Here is a 22336-nt window from a genome sequence, read left to right as displayed (position 1 = left end):
CAGGCTGCAACAGGGGGGAAGGCTTTTATTGATATGAAAGTGTATATAAATAACTCTGTCCCTCTCTTAGAGCAGGTGAGGAAGAAGTCCGTCTCCAGCACAACCTCTGCGGGGGTCCCTGTGCCTCAGCCCCACTGCAGGTTGGGGGGGACTGGCCACCCTCCGGGTGGGGGGGCCTGCAGGGACGGGGGCAGATCCTGCACTGGTGGCCAGCCTGGCGGGTACTGGAAAGGTGCTGGTTTCTCAGGCAGAGCACTGGGGAGGTGGGGAGATGGAAGGGGCAGAGGTGAGACGGGGCCGTCTCAGTTTGACAGCAAGGCCCTGCTTAGGAGCTGAGCTTCCCTGTGCCCCTCCGCTAGTCCCCAGAAGAGGAGGGGTCCAGCAGAGGAGGGTTTTGGCTATCAACAAGCAGGTATATTCACCCCCGCCCCAAATCCAACAGCACGACTGCTGTGTAACCACCCCCCAGCCCACACGTAAGCACCAGTAGGTGCTTGCTGATGTAGTGCATGCCACTGAAAAATAAGGCGGGAGCACTAAGGTAAGGGGGTCTGCCGGGGGGGGAAGGCAGGCACAGCCCCCCGAGAGGGGCAGCAGCCCCAGGCACAGCTGCTGGCAGGAGAGGCCTCGCGCTGGGAGCACGGCTGGCCCCGTCCCCTCCCACCCCCAGCTGCTCTCCACTCTTCACACAGCTGAGTTTTGATAAGAACAAACAAAATTAGCAGATGTTTCTTTCCCAGCAGCCTGAATCCCAAGCCAACTGTGCACTTCCCAAAGGACAAGGACCCCTCGGAAACGGAGAAACTGCCAAAATGATGGGGTGTTTTCACAGAAGCACCCTTCAGCAGAGGGAACAGGCTTCCTCCTCCAGCTCACTGCCTGGGAAACACTTTCTCTGTCTCTGTCCCTCAAGTTTACTAGTTGAGGCCGCTACAAACAACACACCTGACTGAAGAAGCACAATAGCAAGAAGCATCGCTCCCTTGTCTCCAGATGAAGAAAGTGCTTGGCCGGGGCAGGTTTAAATTCATGGGAAATGTACCTTTTCCATTAATTCCTGAGTGCAGGAAACCCATTTATTCTTTAGCACAAGCCCTGACAGCAGCCTTCCAGCTTCTCAGGCCTCTACCTCCGATCCTGATGAATCTTTTTAATTGTTATGCCAGAAGAAATCTAATCAAACTCCTTTACATAATGCTCCAGAGAGGCAGCACCCTCCTTTCCCTGCAGGGCCGATGACATGGCCAAAAGCCAGCTACAGAAGTTGAGTGCAGTGTTTTCTAGGCAACTAACACAGAGCAAAGTCATTTGGTCTACTGCTTGTCCCCTTGATGGGGATTCTTCAGAGCCGAAGATGAGACAAGACTGCTAGGACCAAGCCCCTCTCGGGCAGGAATATTTTTTGTGACATCCAAGCACTGTCGCTCACGCAGGCAGGGGAGCCCCCGCAGCAGCAGTACGGTGGGGTGGGGAGCAGGACAAGGCATGCTGCAAGGTGGAACAGCACAGCTATCAACTAATGAGCTGTTCTGTCAGCAGCAGAACTAATCAATAGGGAGGATGCTGTCTGGGTACGCAATTCCCTGGGGTCTCATAAGATACAAATGCTATCAAAGGTTTACCTACAGCTGGAGCATTCAGAATGGCTGTCCCATGTGGATTCTCTGGTGACTAGCAAGGGTCAAGAATATTTCCTTTCCAAAGGCATTAATAGGATCCCTCTCCTCTACTTAATTCCACGTTCATGAAACCTGTAGTATCTCAATATCTTTGAGGCCTCAGACCCCTTTCTGATGGAAATCAGCAAGTGGGCTCCACAGCAGTTATGGCAGAAGCACACACTCACGTGCACTGACATGCTCCGTTTCCTTTGGAAATCAGGTTAAAAATCAATCACACGCTGGCAGAGCTCCACTGCTAAGAGAACGACACGAACTCCGTCCAACTCCACCCCAGCTCTCCAGAAAGCAATGGCACAGCGTGACTTTGAAAATACGCATCAGGCGGAGGCTTCCAAAGGAAGATTGTCCCCTTGAGCCCAGCCAGGCTGGAAGAGCGGCCGCACGAACGATGGGTGGAAGGCAGCGTGGCAACTCTCCATCCGTGGGGCTAATCTAGGTGACAGTCAGAAATGGTGATCAAGTTACTGCCTTTAAGAAAGTGCTACCCTTCAGCCAAGGCAGTACCTGGCCACACAGCCACTTCTAGTCCAGCGCGGCGTTTTCTTTGCACTGTGGTGTACTTGGAGACCACGCAAGGCAGTAGCTCCACCTGTGATTGCCTGCCAGGTATCCTGCTAGAAAGCCCCCGGCAAGGCAGAGACAGAAACTCAGCTACGCTCACAGGCTGAGGCTTAACACAGCAACAGCTTCCCATCACGCTCTGGGAGACGATGCTTCCAAGACCTCTTCCATCCCAGCTTGAATCCTTCCTACTCAGTGCTGCCAGAGAAGACAGAGGTGGAGCTATGTCTCTAGCATCTCCTTTGGAGATGACTGCCCTCGAGAGCACTTCCTCTACTGTTTTGAGCAGCCTAATGGTCTTTAACTGACGTGATCAGCCAGGCAAGGCAACCCCTGGGCAGGTTATCATCCAAAACCACAAATTCCCCAAAGCACCATTAGACCCTGCCAGAGATTCTGCCACATTTCAGGGACCTCGAGGACTGCAGGAGGGAGAGGGAGCTCCTTGTCCTTAAAAATATTTTCAGGAGGAACACGGACTCCCGCGGCACCAGGAGCACAGGGATCTGCCTAAAACAGCCCCTCTTCCCTGGCAATGCAAAACAACTTCTCTGGCAGACAAAGCAAAACACACAGTTGGTCAGAAGGGCTATGGTGGGGCTGGAGAGAAACGATAGGGACAGGCGTCGGCAAAGCCAGACAGAGGAAGAGAAGCTTTGAACAGTTGGTGTTTAGTTCCTGTAGTAGATGGTTTCTGAGCCTGCAGGGACAGAAAGGCTGGGTAGAAAGCAACAACCCCACAAATCCCAGGTCTTGTGCATCTTTGGTGGCAGCAGGGACCAAGTAGTTATGAAGGTCTGGAAATTCCTCTGGGTATAGGGATGGCTATCTTCTGTAAGAGATGGTCTACCCCAAGATCAAAGGATTCACGGGCAGGACAAGCAAAATGGAGCAAGTGAAGTGTATGGGGGGTAGGAAGGTTACGGCTGTCAGTGAGCACCACGGCAAGGCTAAGGGCAGCCAAGCTGATGGATGGAGCGAACAAGAAAGCAACAAGCCCAGACAAGCACCAGAAGGAAGATCCTGCCCAGACCAAACACAGAGAGGACAGGAGCAAACAGAAAAAGAACAAAAGAGAGATTTGGCACCTGCCCAAATGTCATCCAATTAAGCCTGCGGCACAGTCAGGTGAGCAAGGAAACAGCAGGCACCGGCAGGCGCCCGAATCCGAATGAATGCCGCGAGGAGGAGCTAATTCCACCCTCTCACTGGCAGGGACTGCCAGAGATGTGCAGACAGGGCAGGCAGAGGATGGGGAAGCTGTCAACAGATGAGACCAGGCTCCTGCCACTGAACTCTGGGCATTAGTAGCTCAGCACCGCAGTGGCACTGTCCTTCCAGGCATGTCCGTGCACTCTGCAGAGAGCACAGGGGTACCCCTCTGCTTGCCTTCCCCAGGGAAGCAGCCCCAGGCAGCGAGGCCTGGCTTGTCCCCCGGGCACATGGGGAGACACATGCACACATCTCTGATGCGGGCTTGCAAGACCAGATCCGAACATGTGTCTGTAGCATGTGCTAAGGGCAGGGACGCAGCGCTGGCAGGCCGAGTGTTAAATGGCAGCTCAGGGGGTCCCATCGAGTTGGGACCTCTGATCACCTGCGCCTTCTCCTATCCACTCACACCCCTCTTATTGGATCCCCCCTCTGCATCGTGGGGGCCAGCAGCAGCAGCCAGCCCCCACACGGATGCTCCCCAGCCACCAGTACCTGTTACTCTGAGCCGCGCTCAGTCTCTTTGCTCTCTTCTCCAGCCAGTCCTCAATGGTGCCAGGCGGGACATCTGCTCCCTCCTGCCGCAGCTCCTTCGATCTCTGCTCCCCTGGTTGAGAGAGAGAGGGCTATCAGACACTCGCACTGCAGTCCTTTCACTCCATTAAACCTGCTGCTCATTACCCTGCATAGGTTCTTATGGTAGAGAGTTTGCCATTTGCCTGTGGCGGCCCCTCCTCCTCCTCCTCCACTGTCCACCTGCCATCTGATGCTTGGCCTCCTCACTGGGGACAGCTCCAGCCAGCCAGAGCTGGGAACAAGAAGTAAGCCAGCAAGCACAGCAGCAGTTCGGGCACTTAACCGAGGGGAGTCTGACATCTCCCCCCAGGGTAGATCGTCCTCATCCTTGCCTGAAACAGCCTCTGCTGGCCCTGAGCCCTGAGCCGTTTCCAAAGACGTGTCCCTCCAACTGGCAGGAGGGACTTTGCCACCTCTGCCCAGTGAGGTGGGAGTGACAGGGACGTCTGTCCGGATCGATGCAGACTTGGCAGGCCGCAAGAGTCTGAAAGGTTCAGAGTGCGCATACAACCAGGAGACGGGATTTCAGAGATGCTGTCAGGTCTGTTTAAGGTGCAGGCTGCGTGATCCATCTCCAGCCCCTGCAAAGACAGGGTGGGAGGCTGTCACCCAGCCCTGCTCAGCCTAGGTGCAAAATCGGAGCAGGGCACAGCGGAGGGAGGGGAACGAGTTCCTGCATTTTCTCATGCAAGTTAGGAACGAGCAAGGAAACCGGTAGGAAACCTCTGCTGTCTACCAAGAGACAGGGGAGCCTGAGGTCCTTTCAAGCTTTCAACCCCTCCATCACCCCGGGGGGGTTGCGTGGGGCAGATGCTCGCAGGCACCTCATCCTGCAGCACCATCCTCTCCAGAGAGAAGGGCACAGAGCCAGCGGGGCAGCCCAGCACTCACCAGTCCCTCCCACCGGGCAGAAATCCACAGCTGCCCAGTTAGCAAAGCTCTCTGGTCCCCCCTCAGCACCAGTGACAAAGCAGGAAGGGATGCTAGCGGAGAACAGAGTCTAGCACGAGTCCTTGACACGAACAACACAGTCATGCTCCTGACAGCACATCAGGCAGAGCAGGCTGAGGAGATGCTCAGAGCTATTAGATCTCCAGCCTAGTGGAAAGTTCCCACCTAACAGAAAAGGGAGTGTGATACTTTGAAAAATAAACACTGATATTAATGAAAAGGAAGCCGAGGCAGCTGTGTGTTATTCCCCTCTGCCCCGCTCACCAAACCCTCCGGGGACAAGCGCTCTGGGAGAACCCTGATCCCATTTAGAGATCAACCTGCCAGTGGTCCCACCCCGGCGGCAGCCACCTGCAGCCAGACCCACCAGGAGCCTGCTCCACACCTACCCGCCATATGTCACACGTTTAAGGAAAATATTATACGTTTCCAGACAGGGTGTGAAATTAATATTGCTTGGGCCGAGTGAAGGATCACTTCATCCTAGTGGTGGCAACCAATTATTCATCTGCCTGTTGAATATTAATAAGGATGGCAGAAATGTGCTACACAATGAGCAGCCGGAGATGGATAATTTGTCATCCAGCCTTTTCATCTGCTGCTGCTGGGAGGGGTGACGATGTACTCACTGCCACCACAAAGACAGCCTGCTGTGGTCCTGATGTCGAGGTGCTGCTCTGCAACCCGGCGATAAGGATACGGCTGGAGACAGGACTGTTCAAGTCCCTACAGTTGTTCCCGAGGAGCAAAGCCCCAGCAGAGCTGTTTGGGGTCAAACCAACCGCCTGGCCAGCTGAGGGGACTGGGGAGGCAAGAAGCTCAGTCTAGTGAGCTGGGCACTGCTCAGACTCAGGATATCTGAATTCAGCTCCCAGGTTAGACTTCCCTGGCAACCTGGACCACAGCCACCTTATTTCCCTTTGTTCCAGGCTTCTACATCTAGTGAGCGCCTGGGCACATCCCACCTCAGCAAGGGGACAAGCAGTGGTTGTGAGAGGCTTTGATGAGGCAGGGAAGAAAATCACAGAGAGAAACCTCTCCCACCTCTACCTACCACCAAGATTTCCATTCCATCCCACTCCAAGACCCAACACAGACCAGACCAAAAACTGCCAAAGCCTCTCTGTTTAGAGCAGGGAGCCCCAAGGCCACTACCCCAAAGTGCCACACCAGGAACTGGTGGGAGCCCATGGACTCAAGCAGCCACAACTCGCTGTTTCGTCCAGAAGAGCTCACTGGCTGCAGCGGAATGACTCCAGACTCACGCTGTCCTAAATGAGGCCTCAGGTGTCCAGATTAGAAAGACATCCAAGCTGGCTCCCCATTCACGCAGCTCCACAAGTTACTGCTCCAACCCTGGGGCTGAGAAGTAAGGCAGCAGGTGTGGGCAACTGTCTGGCTCTGTCCACCTTGACACATGCCCATCAAAAAGGCAAATCTTTCATCTCATTTTCCTCTGAAGCACACACGTCCCACCCAGGGACCACCAAAACCACCATGAGATTGGAAATACCTCCTGATTGTCAACAGGTATTCCAAGATGTAACTCTGAAACACAATTACCAGCCCTTACTCCTCATACATGCCAGACTGCAGCAGCAAGACAGGTGTGAAGGTGCTTCCCTCCTCCTCCTCACTGGGGTATTTGCTTCCAAGTCTAATTACAGCCAATTAAAGGAGAGGCTGTAGTCATGAAGTGCCTCTCTAATGATGCCAGAGTGGGAGTCCAGATTTATCTCCTCTCCCCATACAACTTTTACCATGAGTTTTCTTCCTGAATGAGGCACCACTGTATGAGAGGTGCAACCACCAGCACCGAGCAGGTCACCCAGCAAAGAGGTTTACATGTAATCCTTCAGCTCCCTCCCTGGGCCGGAAGCTGTGGCAGCCCAAACTCCTCCAGAGCAAATGAACAGTGGCAGACTGCGGCTCAGAGATGAGGTTGATGAGGCCCTGCAATATGAGCAGCTTAAGAAGTTATTGCCCCGCAGCCAAGAAGTGGCAGCCGACTGCGAGCGCGCTCCTTCTCCTGCTCATCGCTAAGTTAAACTGCTTGACTACCGCTACCCCCAGCAGTGTCACTCCTATTCTTTCAATCACACAGAAATATTGCAAACACTCACCCAACTGTGCCCTTACTCTTCCCTCGCAGCTCCAGCTAGCTGGAGCTCACCAAAGAGGCTGGGTTGTGTCAATGCTACCAGCAGAAGTGACGCAGATTAGTGGGGAGCCAGTAACTTTAAGCAAGAAGACGGCAATTTGACAGTGACTTCTCCTGACATGACTGTACTTAAACTGACAGCCTGGAAGTGTCCCGCTGATGAATGATGCAGCAGATGCAGAAGGCTAATGCTTTGATGCGGTAACAGCTGGGAATATGCCTCCCTCCCTGCTGAAGGTGGAAACTGTTGCCTCTTGATGAGTATATGCTACGGGGTGCAGAAATGCTGAAGCCCAACTAAGACACGCTCTAAGCTGTTACAGAACAGCGAATTGTCCAGAAATTTTCCTACTTAACCCACAAGACTAACACAAACAACGGGGTGAATTCCCTGCATTAAAAAGGCCAAATGTTAAGAATAACGTTATGTTTCCTTTGGCTGTAATAAAAATGCGTCATTAGCAAGGGGAGCTCACTGACACAGAACTACCAACACCAAACACTTAACAGGGATTCAGGCACAGGTTCAATATTTACATGAAAAAGAAAGTGCCATCATGGTTTAGCAGTGTTAAAAAAAAGTCAGAAAAGGCTTTGCTGTGGTTTAGGACGTACGCCCACCCCTGAACACGGGTTAGTGGGCTACCCCACTTCACTACAGGGTTTCTTTGCACCTTTTTCTGAAGAATCTGCCCCTGGACAAGGGGAGACACGGGTTCAAGGCAGTCTGACAGCTCCTCTGCTTCTACACCCACGCACCAGAGCTGAGGAAAGCGGAGTTAAGCAGCACTGTGGACCCACCAAGAGACCATCCACTTTTACCCCACCAGAGGCAGAGTGTGGTCATCTCCAGCACGGTCACACAAGACTCTGCACAAAATGGTGAGAGGGCTCTGGAGCTTCCAGCCTCTCAGCTCATCTCAAATCCCCGACCACCCCAGGCTGCAAGCCTGTCAAAATCTCCCAGACACTGCGGGTTCAGACAGGAAATCTCTGAGGACACTGCCAATTCAGCGAGAGGCAGCCTGATCCAGAGCACTGCTCTAACCCGTACTGTATCGTCTCACTGGCTGTGGCCTGCGATGCCTCACAGCACAGAAACACCAGGACGAGGTGCTAATGCATACAGGGACATTACTGACAGAGGCGCCTGATGGACATGCTAGGAGGATCCGCTCTCCTGCGTGACTAATGCAACCTGCAGTCCAACCTGCCATCACACAAGCTTGCCTTAAACTCTGCCCTAAGCCTCACGATCTGAGACACTAATGCTTCAGTAGCCTAAGGAGTGGTGAGATGTCCCCATGACACACCGAACGGCAGCTTGGCTTTTGCAGCTGTTCCTTCCACCCAGTCTACCGTGTTATGGGCTGCAGCTCTTCTCCACCAAGTCCTGCTGAGCTCTTCCCTCCATCAAATCCCCCCAAGCTCTCTGTGGGCTCAAGTGATCAGATTTAGAGGTCTGCGCGACGCTGAGCCTGCTCGCTCAGCTCACACGGGATTTCCTCAGAGCAATGCCACAAGAGAGGTGAGCAGGATTTAACTCTACAACCAGGCATTTGTGTTAGAGCAGCACAGCCAGGGACAAGGCACCCTGCTGTTCCCTGGCCATCACTCCTTGAAGTCTAATTGTTTAATTAAATGTTTGACTTGGTAAAACAAATGCAAGGTTTCCAAGTAATCTCCCAGGAATCAGCTGTCTCACTAGCCAATTCTCCACTTACACCTGACCCATCTGACAGAAGTCAATATTCAATAACAAGTGTAATTGGCAAAGAAACCTGCTCAAGCGCAGAGGAGCTTGCCAGCCTTCCCCTGCAGCTCCGCTCTGCTCCAAAGAGCTTTCACTTCCCCTGCAATAAACAGCCTTCAATGACTGGAAACGCTACAGGTTCCTGCAAATAGGCTGACATCCTGTGCCACCTCTTGGGAGCCCAGCACTTAAACCCCACAGCAGAGAAGGGTCGGGGAGAGGTTCTGGGCTAGCAGCGGGGAAGAGGAGCACAACTGCCAGCCCGGCACTGCTGCTCTGAGAAGGGCTGGCTGGGGCGCTCCGTCTCCCGCGCAGCCTGATGAGATGGGTTTTATTGACTGCCAGCGTTGTTCAGCGATTGATTCACAGAGTCGCCTCGGGGACTTGCAGACTGACTCAGCAACGGCGAGGACTTGAATAGCTCTGTAGTGCCTGCCTTCCTCCTGCTCCCCCAGGTTCACCAGAGCCCTGCCTCCCCAAATACGATCCCTCGGAAGGCCAGGAGAGAGTCTCTACCCCACGCACACCCCAAATCTCATATGTATGCATGCACGTACACACACACACTTCCAACACTTAAGCCTGTTTTTGCCAGACTACTGGCAAAACAACAGTTGGCTTCAGCTAGCAGTGTGGGCACAAGAGCTGCTCTGAAGTTGGGCTGCATTAGGAAGAGCATTGCCAGCAGGTCGAGGAGGTGATCCTTCCTCTCTGCTCTGCACTGGTGAGGCCACGTCTGGGTGCTGTGTCCAGTGCTGGGCTCCCCAGCACCACAGAAACAGGGACATGCTGGAGGGGAGTCCAGCAAAGGCAAGAGACAATGGGCACAAACCAAAATACAGGAATTTCCATTTAAATACTAAAAAAAAATTTCATTTTTATAGCAAATTTGATCAAACACTGGAACAGGTTGCCCACAGAGGTTGTAGAGTCTCCAGCCTTAGAGATATTCAAAACACAACTGGACATGGTCCTGAGCAGCCTGCTCTAGTTTACCCTGCTTTGAGCAAGGTAGGGTTGGGGCTAGATGATCTCCAGTGGAGACCTCAACCATTCCATAAGTTCTCACCAACACCTCACTTATGTTTTCTCTAACCACCAAAGTAATGAATCCTATAGAGAAAACAGAGCTGCCACCCCTTTTAGGGCAAGGAGGTGGTACTCCCAGAATAAAAAAGTTCAAAAGTGCTCTGGAGACTCACAGCAGGGGAGCAGCTGCCATTCATCCTCTGCCCAAACTTCAGTTCCACCCAAAGCCACATGAGCAGAGGCCGTTTCTGGATCCAAGACCTCACGTCCTCTCCTCAGGACAACCCAACTGACAGCAGGCTAGCTATTCCCAAGAGTGGAAGCAGCAGCTCCCTGGTAATAGTAGAGAGGTGGGGGGAAAATCAAATCCATAAATTTAAGGGGAAGTGATGTACCAGTGCCCTCTGCTGCTGACAGTTTTTATTCCCTGATTGAACAAAACCCGGAGGGCTCAGAAAGCCCACTCTCTGCTTCAGATGCTTGCTGCTAAGTAGTAACAGCATTGCTCAACTCTAGGTTTGTGTCTCTGCCAGCAGATCAAGAGCAGAAAGCATATGAAAAACTGCAGCACTTACAGCCACGCTACAGGCTCATATAGCACTGAGAGGCAGGTGGAGGGGATCCACGCTTGACTTGCTGCATGTAGGCAGCACGGGACCGCAGGCTCTTGCTGCACAACCCCTCACGTGCCCCTCTGCAGCCCATGCTCCCTGCAGCACCTCCCCCTCCTCAGAGACCCCTGGACATTTTCTTGTTCGAGGACTCACCTTGAACCTGGGCACTCAGCTTCTCCAGGTCCTGCTCTGTCATGTGGGAAAATCTGCAGTTGGACCCAAAATCACACTGTCCTGGAACAAAAGCCACAGAGCTCCATGAAAGCCACACACACAAGGTCCTCCCTTGTAAATGTGCATGCAAACCCAAGATCCATTACACCTGCATGCCAGATACACAGGCCCTTCACTCCCTCCAAGACAAACACACATAACAGGGCTCTCCAAAACAGCCTTGCGCTGGCTCACAAAGGAGCTGCCGGAGCTCAGGCAGCTATTTCAACCTCAGAAGAACTCACCTGTTTGCAGAAACTTCCGACAAGGTTTCTTGGTTTGCTCCTCTTGCAGGATAGCGGCAGCATCTAGGGGAGACAAAGAACAAAACAGGGTAAAGATCTCTTGCACAGCAATACCCCATCGTATCATGGCCCCAAACAGGTCAGTTGCCTAGTGGGAAGCCATTTTACATGACAACCATGAACTTCAGCCACAGACAAATGGACAGCTAACAGTCCCTATTCGTACTCCTGGCTTCAGCTTTTCACTAGCTTGCAAATATCACCTTCTTTGCTTTCTGCTTCATGCTTTCTCCCCATGCCAGTAGGGGAAAAGAAGCATGACAGAAAAACAAGGACTCTGCAGCACTTCCATGCAGCAGAGAAAGACCAGGCAGACTCACAGAGCTCTCAGAAAAGCTCTGTGCGAGGCCTCACAGAACCCTGCGCCGAGTCTCCAGTGGACACCACTGAAATGGTCCTTTACCTCCCAGAGACATCCTGGGGAAAGTGAGCCCCAAAGACACAGCAGCTCCCATAGACTGTGGAAGAACTTGTACTGGCTGAGGCTAGGCCACAGAGTCTGGAGACAAGAGGAGATGAACCCCCTAATCAGGGATGGGATGAGGAATTTTATCAATCAGAGGGAAATAAAGGGTTGCAGCCTGCTGAGAAGAAAAGTGCTAGGTAATCTGCCTCACCATCACTAACTGCGCTAGAACTGTGCAGGGCTGGGGCTGTTGGTCCTCCACATTTGAGAGCCTTTCCAACTTCTACGTACAGTTAGACAGACAGCAGAGCCACCCAGAGCTCCAGAGGGTATTCCTCACCTAGCTAGCCAGGAGACAAACACAGCCTGATCCTGAGGAACCAGATCCTGAGGAACCAGAAAGAACCAGAGGAACATACAGGCAATGGTTTCACAGTCAGTTTAACCTAAACCAAGTCTTTGTTACTGCCAAAATACACAGTCCAGGTCTCAGGACCCTGGACACACATTCCCACCATATTCCTCAGGCTGGTACTAAAACACATGTAACTGCGTGGTGAGCCAGGTCAGAGCACTGAGCTGGGTGAGAAGAGTCCTGTTACATAGGCAGAGGACACAGAGCTTTTCTCCAGCACATCCTGACACAGCCTCCAGCCTCAGAACTCCAATCCCTCCTCTGCCAAAGCCCCAGTGCATCTATCTAGCCCTCCTCTGCTCCTCCCTTTGGCTAAGATAAGTTTGAGCATATCATGCTTTGAGCTGCTTCCCCAACCCTCTCACCCTTCTGGGATCTCCAGTCAAGCAGTCGCATCCTCAGCCTCTCCCACAGCCACCCTCAGAACCAACATCTCCACCCGGTGCAGAGAACTGCTGCCAGCTTCCTGCCCGTTCACGCAACACGTGTGTACAGCCTGCCTTCCAGCCTGCTTTCTCCATCTACACACATACACACCCATATTCCTTGCTCCTCACACGTCAGAGATCAACTCTGGTTTGCAGAAGGCACCTAACTCACCTTCAGAAACCATAATTCATTTTGTTCTCTCAGGTCTCCTGTCTGAGATTTGCCCGTGATGCCAAGAGAGCTTTATCTGCAACTCCTGTTCTCAGAAACAACCTACCTATCTCTTCCACCTCATTTCAATTCCCAGCTGATGTCTACAGCTTCCCCTTCCCACATCCAGACACACGACGATTTTGCCTCTGCGACCGCTTGACAACAACAGTATCAAGTCCACAATTTACTGGCACAGACAATCTGAATATAAATCATCAGTACACATTTATTTTATCTATTCCCTCCCCCCACACCTCATCCATCACCTCCCCAGTCCCAGAAAGGGAGTGACAGACAGTTGGTAGTACCCACCTCGGAATAAGTCGTACCAGACTCTCTTAGCCCTGAGATGCTGCACTCCATTGAGGTGTTTCTTCCTGTTGTGAAGGTTGTCCTGAAAGGACCTGTCACAGTAGTCACAGAAGTATCTTTTCCCCATCTCTCTTCCGGCAGAGGAGCATCAGCGCGGCCTGGGAATCATCAGACAGATCCTCGGCGCCCAGCCATGCCTGCCCTGGGTACGGAGGATCCAAGATTTACAGCGCCTGCTTCCAAAGGAGAAGAACTCAAATCATTTAGGGTTGTCAGACAGAGAAAGGGGTGAGACCCAATAGTATATATTCTTGTCCATCAGAGACTGGTAAGGCAGCATCTCCTGCATGTACATGGGAGAACAGGCTCGGATCTGCATTTCTTACCTCCATTACCCAAAGCAACAATGTCTCTGCTGAAAGAGTTCTCCTTCCCTGAGGGTGCTGGAGGTCAGATCACACAAAGCAGAGACCCCTGAGAGCCAGTGGCTCCCAGCCCACCCCCTGCACCAGGGAAGGTGCAGCAGAAACCATCTCATGTGCAAACAGGAGGAGCTAGAGGTCCATGCCACAGCCTCCACCTGGGGCCCCAGAACTTTAACCCCAGACCACAGACAACCTCCACAAGCTGCCATGCAAGAGGAAGGAAATTCCCCAATGTCCATCTCTAGAAGGTAAGGAAGAAACTCAGCAACTCCTCAAAGATGAAAAAAAGCTGATCTCACCTGCGCTGCAAGTGGGAAGCTGCATTACAAACACCAAAGGACATAACATTTCGTTCAGTTCACCTAGCCGCCTATTCACTCCTGTACATCAAGGACTGCTCTCCCCATCCTCCCCAGCCTATGGCAGCAAGACGTGTCTGCTTCACTGAGTACAGCACTTGCAGTAACTAAGATCACAACAGCCTTACAACCAGGAGGAAAGAACCCCCACCTGGGGGTTCCGGCCACTGCAAGCAACCTGGGGATGCCCGGTCCTTCTCCTCCCACAGGGGAGAAGGGCTTATCACAGATGTATTTGTAGTCCGGAGACTCTGCTGTGGCGTATCGAGAGCTAACAGGAAAGAATTTGGGTGCTCTTATCTGTGCTGGGCCTGCGGCAGCCCAGACCCTGGTAGGGCAGATGGGGTTTGTGATTAAGTGCAGCCCTGTCCCCATCGGCTGTCCTTGCTGGAGGTGCAACAGATACCCTGAAGGAGCTGTAAGTTCTCTCCCGAGTGATATAAAGGTACCTGATAAATGCCAAAGATGGATGGACTGGGAGATAAACTCCAAAAGCAATTCTCCAGTTTTTGACACCTTGACAGCTAAATGCGTTTAAAAAATGGCATGGAGACCAGCGCAAGAAATAAAGATTTTATAAATAAACCAGGGTCAGAATAAATCACAGCCTCCCTAACGATTCCTCAGAATCAGCGGGAAGAGCAGCAGCAACAGGCAATCCCTCAGAGCCAAGCACGCTGAGCTAAGGCAGTTCTGCCAAGCCCTCCTGCCAGCCATCCATCCTGGCACCTCATGAGCAACTGTGCCAAACTCCCTTCCTTCCCCCACTCCTGAGACCTGCTGCTTCAAAATCAAGTCCCTGGAAATCTCTCAGGCCTCACACCACAAGTTAAAACGTAGTGTCCTCCATCCATGCCCAGTTGCATTCAACGGAAAGATCTTCTGATTTTTTTGAATTGGCTTGCAAACCTTCACACTGAAGGTAAAACGTTCCGAGACTCAACACATTTGAAATATTTTGTTTTAAGGTCCTTTCCTTGTTCTCCAGGTGAACTACCTTGTTGGGAGGTGGTGCTGATCAGCCAGCTGTCTCTCCCTGATGCGACTGCAAGCTGCTTCATCTGCAAACACAATCAGACCTGGCTCCTGCTTGGAAGGTGTAACTCAGCTCTGTAGGGCTTGAGGTCTGAAATTGTCCTACTCTGGCCCAAGAAACCAAAACCAAGTGTTGCTTAATGAACATGAAGCCATAATTTTCCCCCATCCTTTACTAGATCATCCCAGAGTTTCGCAGCCAGCCTGGCAGCCAGCTTTGCTGCACTGTGGTGGGGCTGCTGGAAGCCAGAGGGAATGCTCCTACCCTCAGCGTCTGGCCCACTGGCAGGCTCTGCTGTGGCTTTTAGGTATTGAAAAATCCCCTTCTGCATCTTACGCCATAGTCTCCCAAAGTTTCTGGTAACATAAAAGCTTCCTGCTTCAGCTGCTGGCTCCTGCACTCCATCTCTGCAGAAGCAGCTGCTGTGAACGGGGAAAACAAATGAGATTCTGCAGCAGTCCCACACAAGTTTCCACAGATCTCAATGGGAATTCTGCCTGCAGAAGCCCAGCAGCAGCCAGCCTTTGAAATCGTATTTCAAACTTTTCCTTTCATCAACCCAACGGCAATAATTGCAGAAGCTCCTTCCCCCGCCTTCCCCAATAACGAGGGCAGAAAGCTCCTACAGATTTCAGGCAGCCAGATCCCACACCCCAGAGATGCCAGCTCCCAAATTCTCCTAGCAATTCCCATTGCAGGGGATGAACAGAATAAAAAAAGCAATTAGAGGAGCATCAGATTCTCCCAGAGATCGCCCCCTCCACAGATTACACCAAATACTTATTTCCATCTTTTTAAGAATTCAATTGCATGGATTATCTTGGCTGGATTCTGACAACTCTCTGCAGTATCAGCAATCCACAGCGCTTTGCGCTGAACTAGTACGTAGGAATAAAAGCTGCTTCTGAGCAACACTGGCTAACCTATTTCCATTTTCCCAAATGGCTCAAACAGTAAACAAAGAGCATTATTCAGTTGAAAACAGAGATGTTTTCTAATTAAATCCATCTTAGTCATTATGAAATAAAGTAAATGTAGCTCCTTTATAAAGAACTGCTTCAGCTTGGCCATTTCCTCTTAACATTTCGAGACCCTAATTTGCAACTGAATTCAGGCGAACGGACCCCTGGACCCACAGGCAGCCATAAATGATTTCAGACAGGCTTTGTACCAGCTTAAAAGTCTTTCTGCATAAATCCAAATACAAAAAACCCAGGGCTTTGTCTTGTATCTCGATGCTTAAAAGTATTAACAAAAAACCCCTCTGCTGTAAGCCTCTTGGAGCAATGTTTTATCAGAAAGAGCATGTTCCAAGACACCTAGCAGGTGTTTCACTCATCTAGCTGAGGTGCTTGGTAAAACTCCAGGCAAGATCTCATGTGCAACATCCTACATTTTCCCTTCTCCAGCTGCTGCCAAAACACTCCACATTGCGCTCTACTAGCTACAGATCTTATTTAGGACTCTCCGGGGGTTCTTTCACTCATTTCCCCGAGATGTGGACGGAGGGAAGAAGGTGACCCAGAAACGGGCGTACGGCAGACTTGTTTTCGTCTGGGTGGAACTGCTTTTCTCCACGCTGAACCCTGAGAATTGCTGCTGGGCCTTGACCTCAATTTCCTGCTTTCTTATAGCCCAGGCTCGGGGCTGTTTCAGCCACTTTGGCTATCCAGACAGATGTGAAGTTAATTAAATCCAAGTGTCAAGCTTATGATACTCAGCTGCCAATTTAAATGTGCTCATATCTCTGTGGGAACATGCAAAACGCCGGCAGAGTCTGCCAGCACCTTCACAATGACAGAGGGACTGATTCAGACTTCCATTACGCCCGGCATAAATCCGGAGCCACAGGCTTGATTCGGGATTAACGTCAACCTGAGCACTACACAAACCCGTCCTAGTGGTAGCAGTTTATAGGCTATTGGGGAGATTTCTCTTAGAGACAATCCCTAGCAGTTAACTTTGAAAAATAATAATTGAGCTTTTCAATGGCCTGGCCTAAGGGATAACACTATACACAGGGCACGGGAATATGTCAGGCACCTTCCAGCCTCTGTACAGGCTTCCAGCACAAGCAGAGCTTTTGCCCTACCCCAGAAATCCCACGGTAGCTACATGCAAGGAACCAAACATAAATAAATAACGAGAAATGACTATGCAGCCAGACCACACGCTCTTCCTGAGTGGCCGAGACAAATGAAACGACAGAGCGAGTGTCACTTGAGGATCTGTTCTGAAATTTAATGTAGATGCTCACTTAACAACAACCCTGCTGCAGGATAACTTCAGTTCTAAGATTCCCCCACCCCTCCTTGTCTGTCCTCCCTTTCCAACCCCAAATCCATTGCTCTTTCCCACCGGCGCTGGAGCCACCCCGGGGCCCCTCTGCCCTCGCTGGGGTTAAACAGAAAGAAAAACACGAAGAGAGGGCGGCAAGCGGGAACGTTTCCACTTCAGTTATGCCACACGGGGCCATGTCACGCTCTTCCCGAGGCCTCTGGAGCCGCCCTCTGAGCATCCTTCAGCTTCTAGGAGCCACAGCATCCACCTCCCGCCCGGCCTACGCTGACGAGGCTTAATGCCCTCCGCAGCTGGCCCAAGCAAGAAGGAACCCCCCAAAATACCCCCGCCCTGCCCGAGGGGGTGAGCAGAAGAGGAGGTTAACACAAACCCCTCTTTCTTCTCCTTTCCACCCTGGCAGGGGGTGTCTCCTGCCCCCAGCAAGGCCCACTGCCCCCAGCAAGGCCCACTGCCCCCAGCTGCCCCCGTGGGCCCACAGCCGCCGTTAGCCCGCCCCGCAGCCGGGGAGGGGCTCGCCCCACACGCCTTATTTCGCTGTCGCCGACATGAGCACTTCAGCCCGCCGGCCTGCGCTACCTCTGCGGATTTCACCTCAAAAAACCAGGAAATAAAGACTCGGGTTGCCAAGCGGAAGCCACGGAAGAGAAGGGGTGCCAGGAGGGGACGGTGCTTCGACCGGCAGCCCGGGAAAGGCCCTCAAACCGCCTCCTCCGGCCCCGGCCCCAGCGGCGCTCACCTCGGGCCGAGGCGGCGCGGCGCTTGCCGGGAGCGGCGCCTACATCCCCCAGAAGGCCCAGCGGCGGGCGGGGGGTCGGCGCCTACATCCCCCAGAAGGCTCCGCGCCGCCCCGCTACCGGTGCCGTCAAGTGACGCATGCGCAGAGCGCGCGGGCAAGATGGCGCTGCTGCGGCAGGCGTACAGCGCGCTGTTCCGCCGCACCTCCACCTTCGCCCTCACCATCGTCCTGGGCGCCGTCCTCTTCGAGCGCGCCTTCGACCAGGGCGCCGACGCCATCTTCGAGCACCTCAACGAGGGGGTAAGGGAGGGCGGCGACGCGCCGCGGGCCGACCCGGGCGTAGGCCCGGCCCTGAAGGTCAGGCCGGCCCTGCCTGGGCCCGGCCCCGGGGCCCGCACCTCGGGCTGCCCCCGGCTTCCCGGGCCCGCGGCTTGGCCCCTCGGCGTGCGGCAGGCGCTCCCCCGGCTGAATTGCGACCTTGGTTTCCCCGAGGAGGCCCCGAGCGCCAAGGCCGCGGGCAGGGCGGCCGCGGGGCCGCAGTCCAGCGTTGCCCGGCGGCAGCTGCCCTGTCTGGAGGCTTTGGTGGTGTCGTGGCGCTTGGTAGTCAGGGCTTCGGTGTGTTCTTGGGCTTCTCTGGCTGCGCAGCAGCTGGGGAAAAGGTATCCAAGACGGTGGGATGCAGGGAGGTTAACATGGATTCAGCTTGCTTTGCTCTCCATAGGCGTGTAGCCCTCCGCCTTTCGCGATCTGCCCTTAGCAGAGGGAGGGGATAACGGGTGCTGAACGTGCAGCGTGTACAGGACAGCGGAGTCCGCTGTCCCGGGCGTGAACATTAGATGAGGTGGGTCAAGCCGTCCTTATATTTCAAAGTAGAGCTGTGGTGGGATAACAGCTGCCTGGACACTGCATCACATGGACAGGACATCTGACAGGGTCCTGGACAGGATGAGGTGATGCAACGCGTGCCCTTAGGAAAGGTGTTATTACTTCCATCTTGCACCAAGTACAAAAAAACCTTGGTGTGTTGTACGTTCCCATCGGCAGCACAGTGGTCCTCTTCCCTGTCCTGCAGCGCTGATGTGCCTCGGGTCTCTTGGAGCACCCGGGGCGCAGTTTCCCAGGATAGCCAGGTCATCTTAATAGCTCTGATGCAGGAAAGAGCTGCCCTGCGCCTTCCCTGACAGCGTGATGTCTGCTCTTTGGCATCCTGAACCAGGTCGTGAAACCAGCTGAAAGCTGATACCACGCAAAGTGACAGCTTCACCCCCCTGAAGTAACTCACCACGGGTTGGGTGAGCTGAGGAAATACAGTAAGAGCAAGACCAGGGTCCCTGTCTCCTCCTTTTTAGCAACAGTCACTTGTTAAAAGCTGACATAAAATCACATCTGAACTTCAGCCTTTGCACTCACCTCCCTCTTTTAATTGTAGCGTTAATTTTCTATGCGCTAATGTTTTCTCAAGCAGGGTTTGAAAACAAATTATCAAGACAGTTAACTTTCTTTGAAAATCTAAAGCATTGTCTACCACAAACAGCAAAGCATGGCACATGCCTTGCCCTTGTGCAGCGCTTCCCTCAGTCCCCATCGTGCCAGCAGATTTCAGTGCCTGGAATAGGATTCTTCTGTGCATCCTGTGTCTCTGGGAGCAGAAATGCCTTCTCCCGTCTGAGTGGAAAGCCGAGGCAATGTGGAATACTGTTAATAATCTGTGGCTCACAGAGCAGGAGAACAGGGGAAGTGGTATGTCTGCAGATTCCTCCCTGTGTAGTCTAAAAGCTGCGGAGCCCCCTGTGTGCCTTCCCTATCCTGCAGACCTGGGTACAGGACTCCATCCGCCGCCTCTGCCATGGGCAGGACGGGTGTTCTTGCTAAGCCCCGAAAGAAGGGTAGGAAGGTGGAGGGGACAGACAAAGCAGTAAGAGGACAAACTGTTCCACCATGTCTGTTTCACAGCAGCAAGCAGCTTCATGCCCCCAGAGTGGGCTCATGGCTTCTCAGCTGCTGTCTAGCTGCTCCTCCTGAAACCTTTGCGTGGGACTGTTGCTGTGGCGGAGCGGGGTGTACCCCCACGGAGCAGGGAAGCGCAGCATGACAGTACCCCCACTGTCGGGTACCCTGGTGGATGTGTTTTCATACAAACTCTTCTTTCCTCTCTTCCTATTGCCTGTTGTGGACACAGGTTTCATGAAGACTTGCATTTTACAGTGAAACTTTATCCCAGGCCCACTGAAAAGCTGGCTAAGATTACCATTTGGGTTTTTTTTTTGTTTGTTTTACATACAGAAACTGTGGAAACACATCAAGCACAAGTATGACAGAAGTGAAGACTGAAATGCTCAGCAGCAGGATCCAGCCTGGGGTGGCAAAAGACACTGCAGAGAAGGATTCGGTCTCCTGAAACTGGTTGTATCAAACTGGAAATGGATTCCTGATTGAACAACTCCGAGCCAGATTATATCAGCCACCTACTGATATGATGTAAACCAAGATGGACTCAAGGAGTTCTGCTGCTGTACTCAAACTTACTGTGTTAAAATAAAAAATTCATGGTCCATGTTTCCTGCCTGTGTCTTCACCTGACTTATCCTTTGGCCTGCTTGTAACTTCTCCTTATCTAGGAAATGGAGAATGCTTAAATATGGCCCTACACCTTAGTTTCAAGACACTGTAAGAAATTACAGTGTCCTAAAAATGGTTTGAAAGACTTGAAAGCATTTATACAGCTGTGGTCTACTGACACTGCCCTTGGCTTCTGCCTGGCAAGAACTTTAAGAGAGGGGTAAGGAGCTGTCTGCTTTCTTCTAGTCTTGTTCAAAGAAAAGTGACTTAAAATCATTTAACATGCTCTTTGTAAGTCATTTATATCTTTGATGCAGGACTGTGCTGGTTCTTGGCCTGTCATCCTTTCACAGCTGCAGCGGGTGCTGCTGCCACCCCTGCCTTAGCCACTGGCCTGTTGTGCCTCTGAACTACTGCAGGCAAGTGCAGGTGTGTGCCCATCAGTCTGCTGGGCTGAAAACAGGGATGGTGTGTAACTTAGCTTGTCCAAAACCTACTGAAATGGGATATAGATCTCTTTCCTAGCTACTTCTGTGCCTTCTGCTCTTCAGGCAGCTCTTCAGGCAGCTTGAGGGGCAGAACTGTCTTGTCAGGCTTGTGTAGTAGGCTAACAGCCTGCCTCCGTCCTGTCTGGTCAAAGGGAGCTGCTGAGAAGGGAGAGAACTCCCTTGGCTCTGTGCGGAGCGTTCAGCCTGTGGCTGGGTGTGCGGCTCCAGAGAGGAAGAGTAATTCTCTTCTCAGCAACTTCACTGAAGAGTCCACCCCTGTTGTTCTCAGTGGCCATTTCAAACCCATCTTTCTTGATGGGGAAGGGCTACTCAGGTACTGTTCGGGGTAATGATTCGGTTAATTACTCTGGGCTCTCAGGTGGCTGTAGAGAGATCTGGCTGAGTGACTCCTGCTCTTCCCATGTTCCCACTATACCAGCCCAGAAGCCACATCTCTCCCTCCTCACTATATTTTCACTAATAAGGAGGAATTTTAGCAATGGATGAGGCAGAGCAAATTAGAGCCAGTGCTAATGAAAGAAGCTTTATTGGGTTTGCAAATAGGTGTCAGGAGTAAAACATTTACTCTAAGAACACAAAGAGGACTTAAAAAAAACATTGTGCTGGTGTTTTTTGAGCAAAAAACAACTACAGCTTTCACAGTCCCAGCTGTGCTTTTATAGAGATTTTATAATCTTGTACAGTTTAAGACTGCCTGCTTTACTACCAGCTCTGTCTGCAGTGCTGATAGCTTCACGCTATGCTGAGCAGGTTATAGAGATCTGCAGCTTCTTAGAAGCAAGAACTAAAGATGAATACAGTATTAGGAAGGGGGAGACAGCATTGTAGCAGACTGGCAGAGAGTAAATGAAGCTATTAGTCCAGAGAACAGTAGCTGTAGAAGAGTAGAGTTAGTTATCCTAGCAGGTGATTTCCCTTGACAGTGGATTTGGGGAAGTTGGTAAATGTAATTCCCTTTTTCCTATGCCTTGTCATTAGGGGGTTTGGGCAGTACTGATATGCAAAGAAAAATCTTGTCCTCAGAGCACTCAGGACTTCATCTTATTTGCACTATGGTGACAGCCATTTCTACACTTTCTGAAAGCAGCCCCGGCACAGTAGTGTTTGGCAGCAGCACTAATCATACAGCCCCGTAGTCCCCGCCCTCTGCGTAAAACTAGGCAGCAACATACGTGCCTACAGAGCTTATTACCGAAGCGCTCCTTCTGCAGCGTTCGGAAGTGGGAAGGCAGCACTAGGTTTACCCTGGAACGGTAGCTCTAACACTACATAACCCACTGCTGATTTTCTTAGCACGAGGATGACAGCCGCAAGCGCCTTTGCAGTACTAGAAAAAACACAGAGCATGGTGGTGGGGAGATGGCACTTGGAGCAGATTAGCCAAGCAAAGCCTAATTGTTTACCTGAAAGTTCATCTCCGTGATGGGGACAGCACTCCAAAAACATGCTAATGCTCCGTGACAACAGCAGCTGAACAGTTTTATCACCAGCTGCTGGCAGATACCCCAGGCTCGGCTAGGCACAGTGTAGCTGCCATTGCCATGGCATTTGAGCACCTTACGAACAGGTTACAAAGTAA

General features: G+C 52.2%; 2 protein-coding genes and 1 long non-coding RNA gene across 11 annotated transcripts; 1 reads left to right on the top strand and 2 right to left on the bottom strand.

Moving 5' to 3' along the window:
* Positions 1 to 17822, bottom strand: ZMAT5 (zinc finger matrin-type 5). Of its 9 annotated transcripts, none has more exons than XM_072879893.1 (6): positions 17690 to 17822; positions 12833 to 13065; positions 10998 to 11060; positions 10693 to 10773; positions 3951 to 4062; positions 1 to 255 (listed from the first exon to the last, which is right to left on the bottom strand). In XM_072879893.1, the coding sequence occupies exons 2-6, from the start codon at positions 12957 to 12959 to the stop codon at positions 126 to 128; spliced, it is 513 nt and encodes a 170-aa protein (XP_072735994.1). In that variant the 5' UTR covers positions 12960 to 13065; positions 17690 to 17822; the 3' UTR covers positions 1 to 125. The 9 variants fall into 9 exon arrangements, with proteins under 9 accessions (XP_072735994.1, XP_072735992.1, XP_072735987.1 ...); XM_072879891.1 differs by having other exon boundaries at positions 12833 to 13068; positions 17690 to 17805; XM_072879886.1 differs by having other exon boundaries at positions 17479 to 17737.
* Positions 4070 to 7327, bottom strand: LOC140659799 (uncharacterized). Its single transcript, XR_012045222.1, has 3 exons — positions 5612 to 7327; positions 4364 to 4612; positions 4070 to 4263 (listed from the first exon to the last, which is right to left on the bottom strand). It is a non-coding gene; the product is annotated as an uncharacterized lncRNA (long non-coding RNA).
* On the top strand, positions 17810 to 20245 carry UQCR10 (ubiquinol-cytochrome c reductase, complex III subunit X). Its single transcript, XM_072879895.1, has 2 exons — positions 17810 to 17989; positions 19973 to 20245. The coding sequence occupies exons 1-2, from the start codon at positions 17849 to 17851 to the stop codon at positions 20018 to 20020; spliced, it is 189 nt and encodes a 62-aa protein (XP_072735996.1). The 5' UTR covers positions 17810 to 17848; the 3' UTR covers positions 20021 to 20245.
* The last annotated feature ends 2091 nt before the right edge of the window (positions 20246 to 22336 follow it).

This window comes from Ciconia boyciana, chromosome 15 (assembly GCF_034638445.1).
Source record: "Ciconia boyciana chromosome 15, ASM3463844v1, whole genome shotgun sequence".
Classification (NCBI taxonomy): Eukaryota; Metazoa; Chordata; class Aves; order Ciconiiformes; family Ciconiidae; genus Ciconia; species Ciconia boyciana.
The sequence above is the reverse complement of the archived record's forward strand: the minus strand, read 5'-3'. Positions and strand labels throughout refer to the sequence as shown.

What these genes read in the sequence shown, in the direction of transcription:
- ZMAT5 (XM_072879893.1), bottom strand. Translation starts at nt 12,959, where the DNA reads ATGGGGAAAAGATACTTCTGTGACTACTGTGACAGGTCCTTTCAGGAC. An exon ending in TCGGAAGTTTCTGCAAACAG is followed by an intron (nt 10,774 to 10,997) that starts GTGAGTTCTTCT and finishes CTTTTGTTCCAG; the next exon opens with GACAGTGTGATTTTGGGTCC. An exon ending in AGCGCGGCTCAGAGTAACAG is followed by an intron (nt 256 to 3,950) that starts GTACTGGTGGCT and finishes CCACCTCCCCAG; the next exon opens with TGCTCTGCCTGAGAAACCAG.
- UQCR10 (XM_072879895.1), top strand. Translation starts at nt 17,849, where the DNA reads ATGGCGCTGCTGCGGCAGGCGTACAGCGCGCTGTTCCGCCGCACCTCC. An exon ending in TCGAGCACCTCAACGAGGGG is followed by an intron (nt 17,990 to 19,972) that starts GTAAGGGAGGGC and finishes TTTTACATACAG; the next exon opens with AAACTGTGGAAACACATCAA.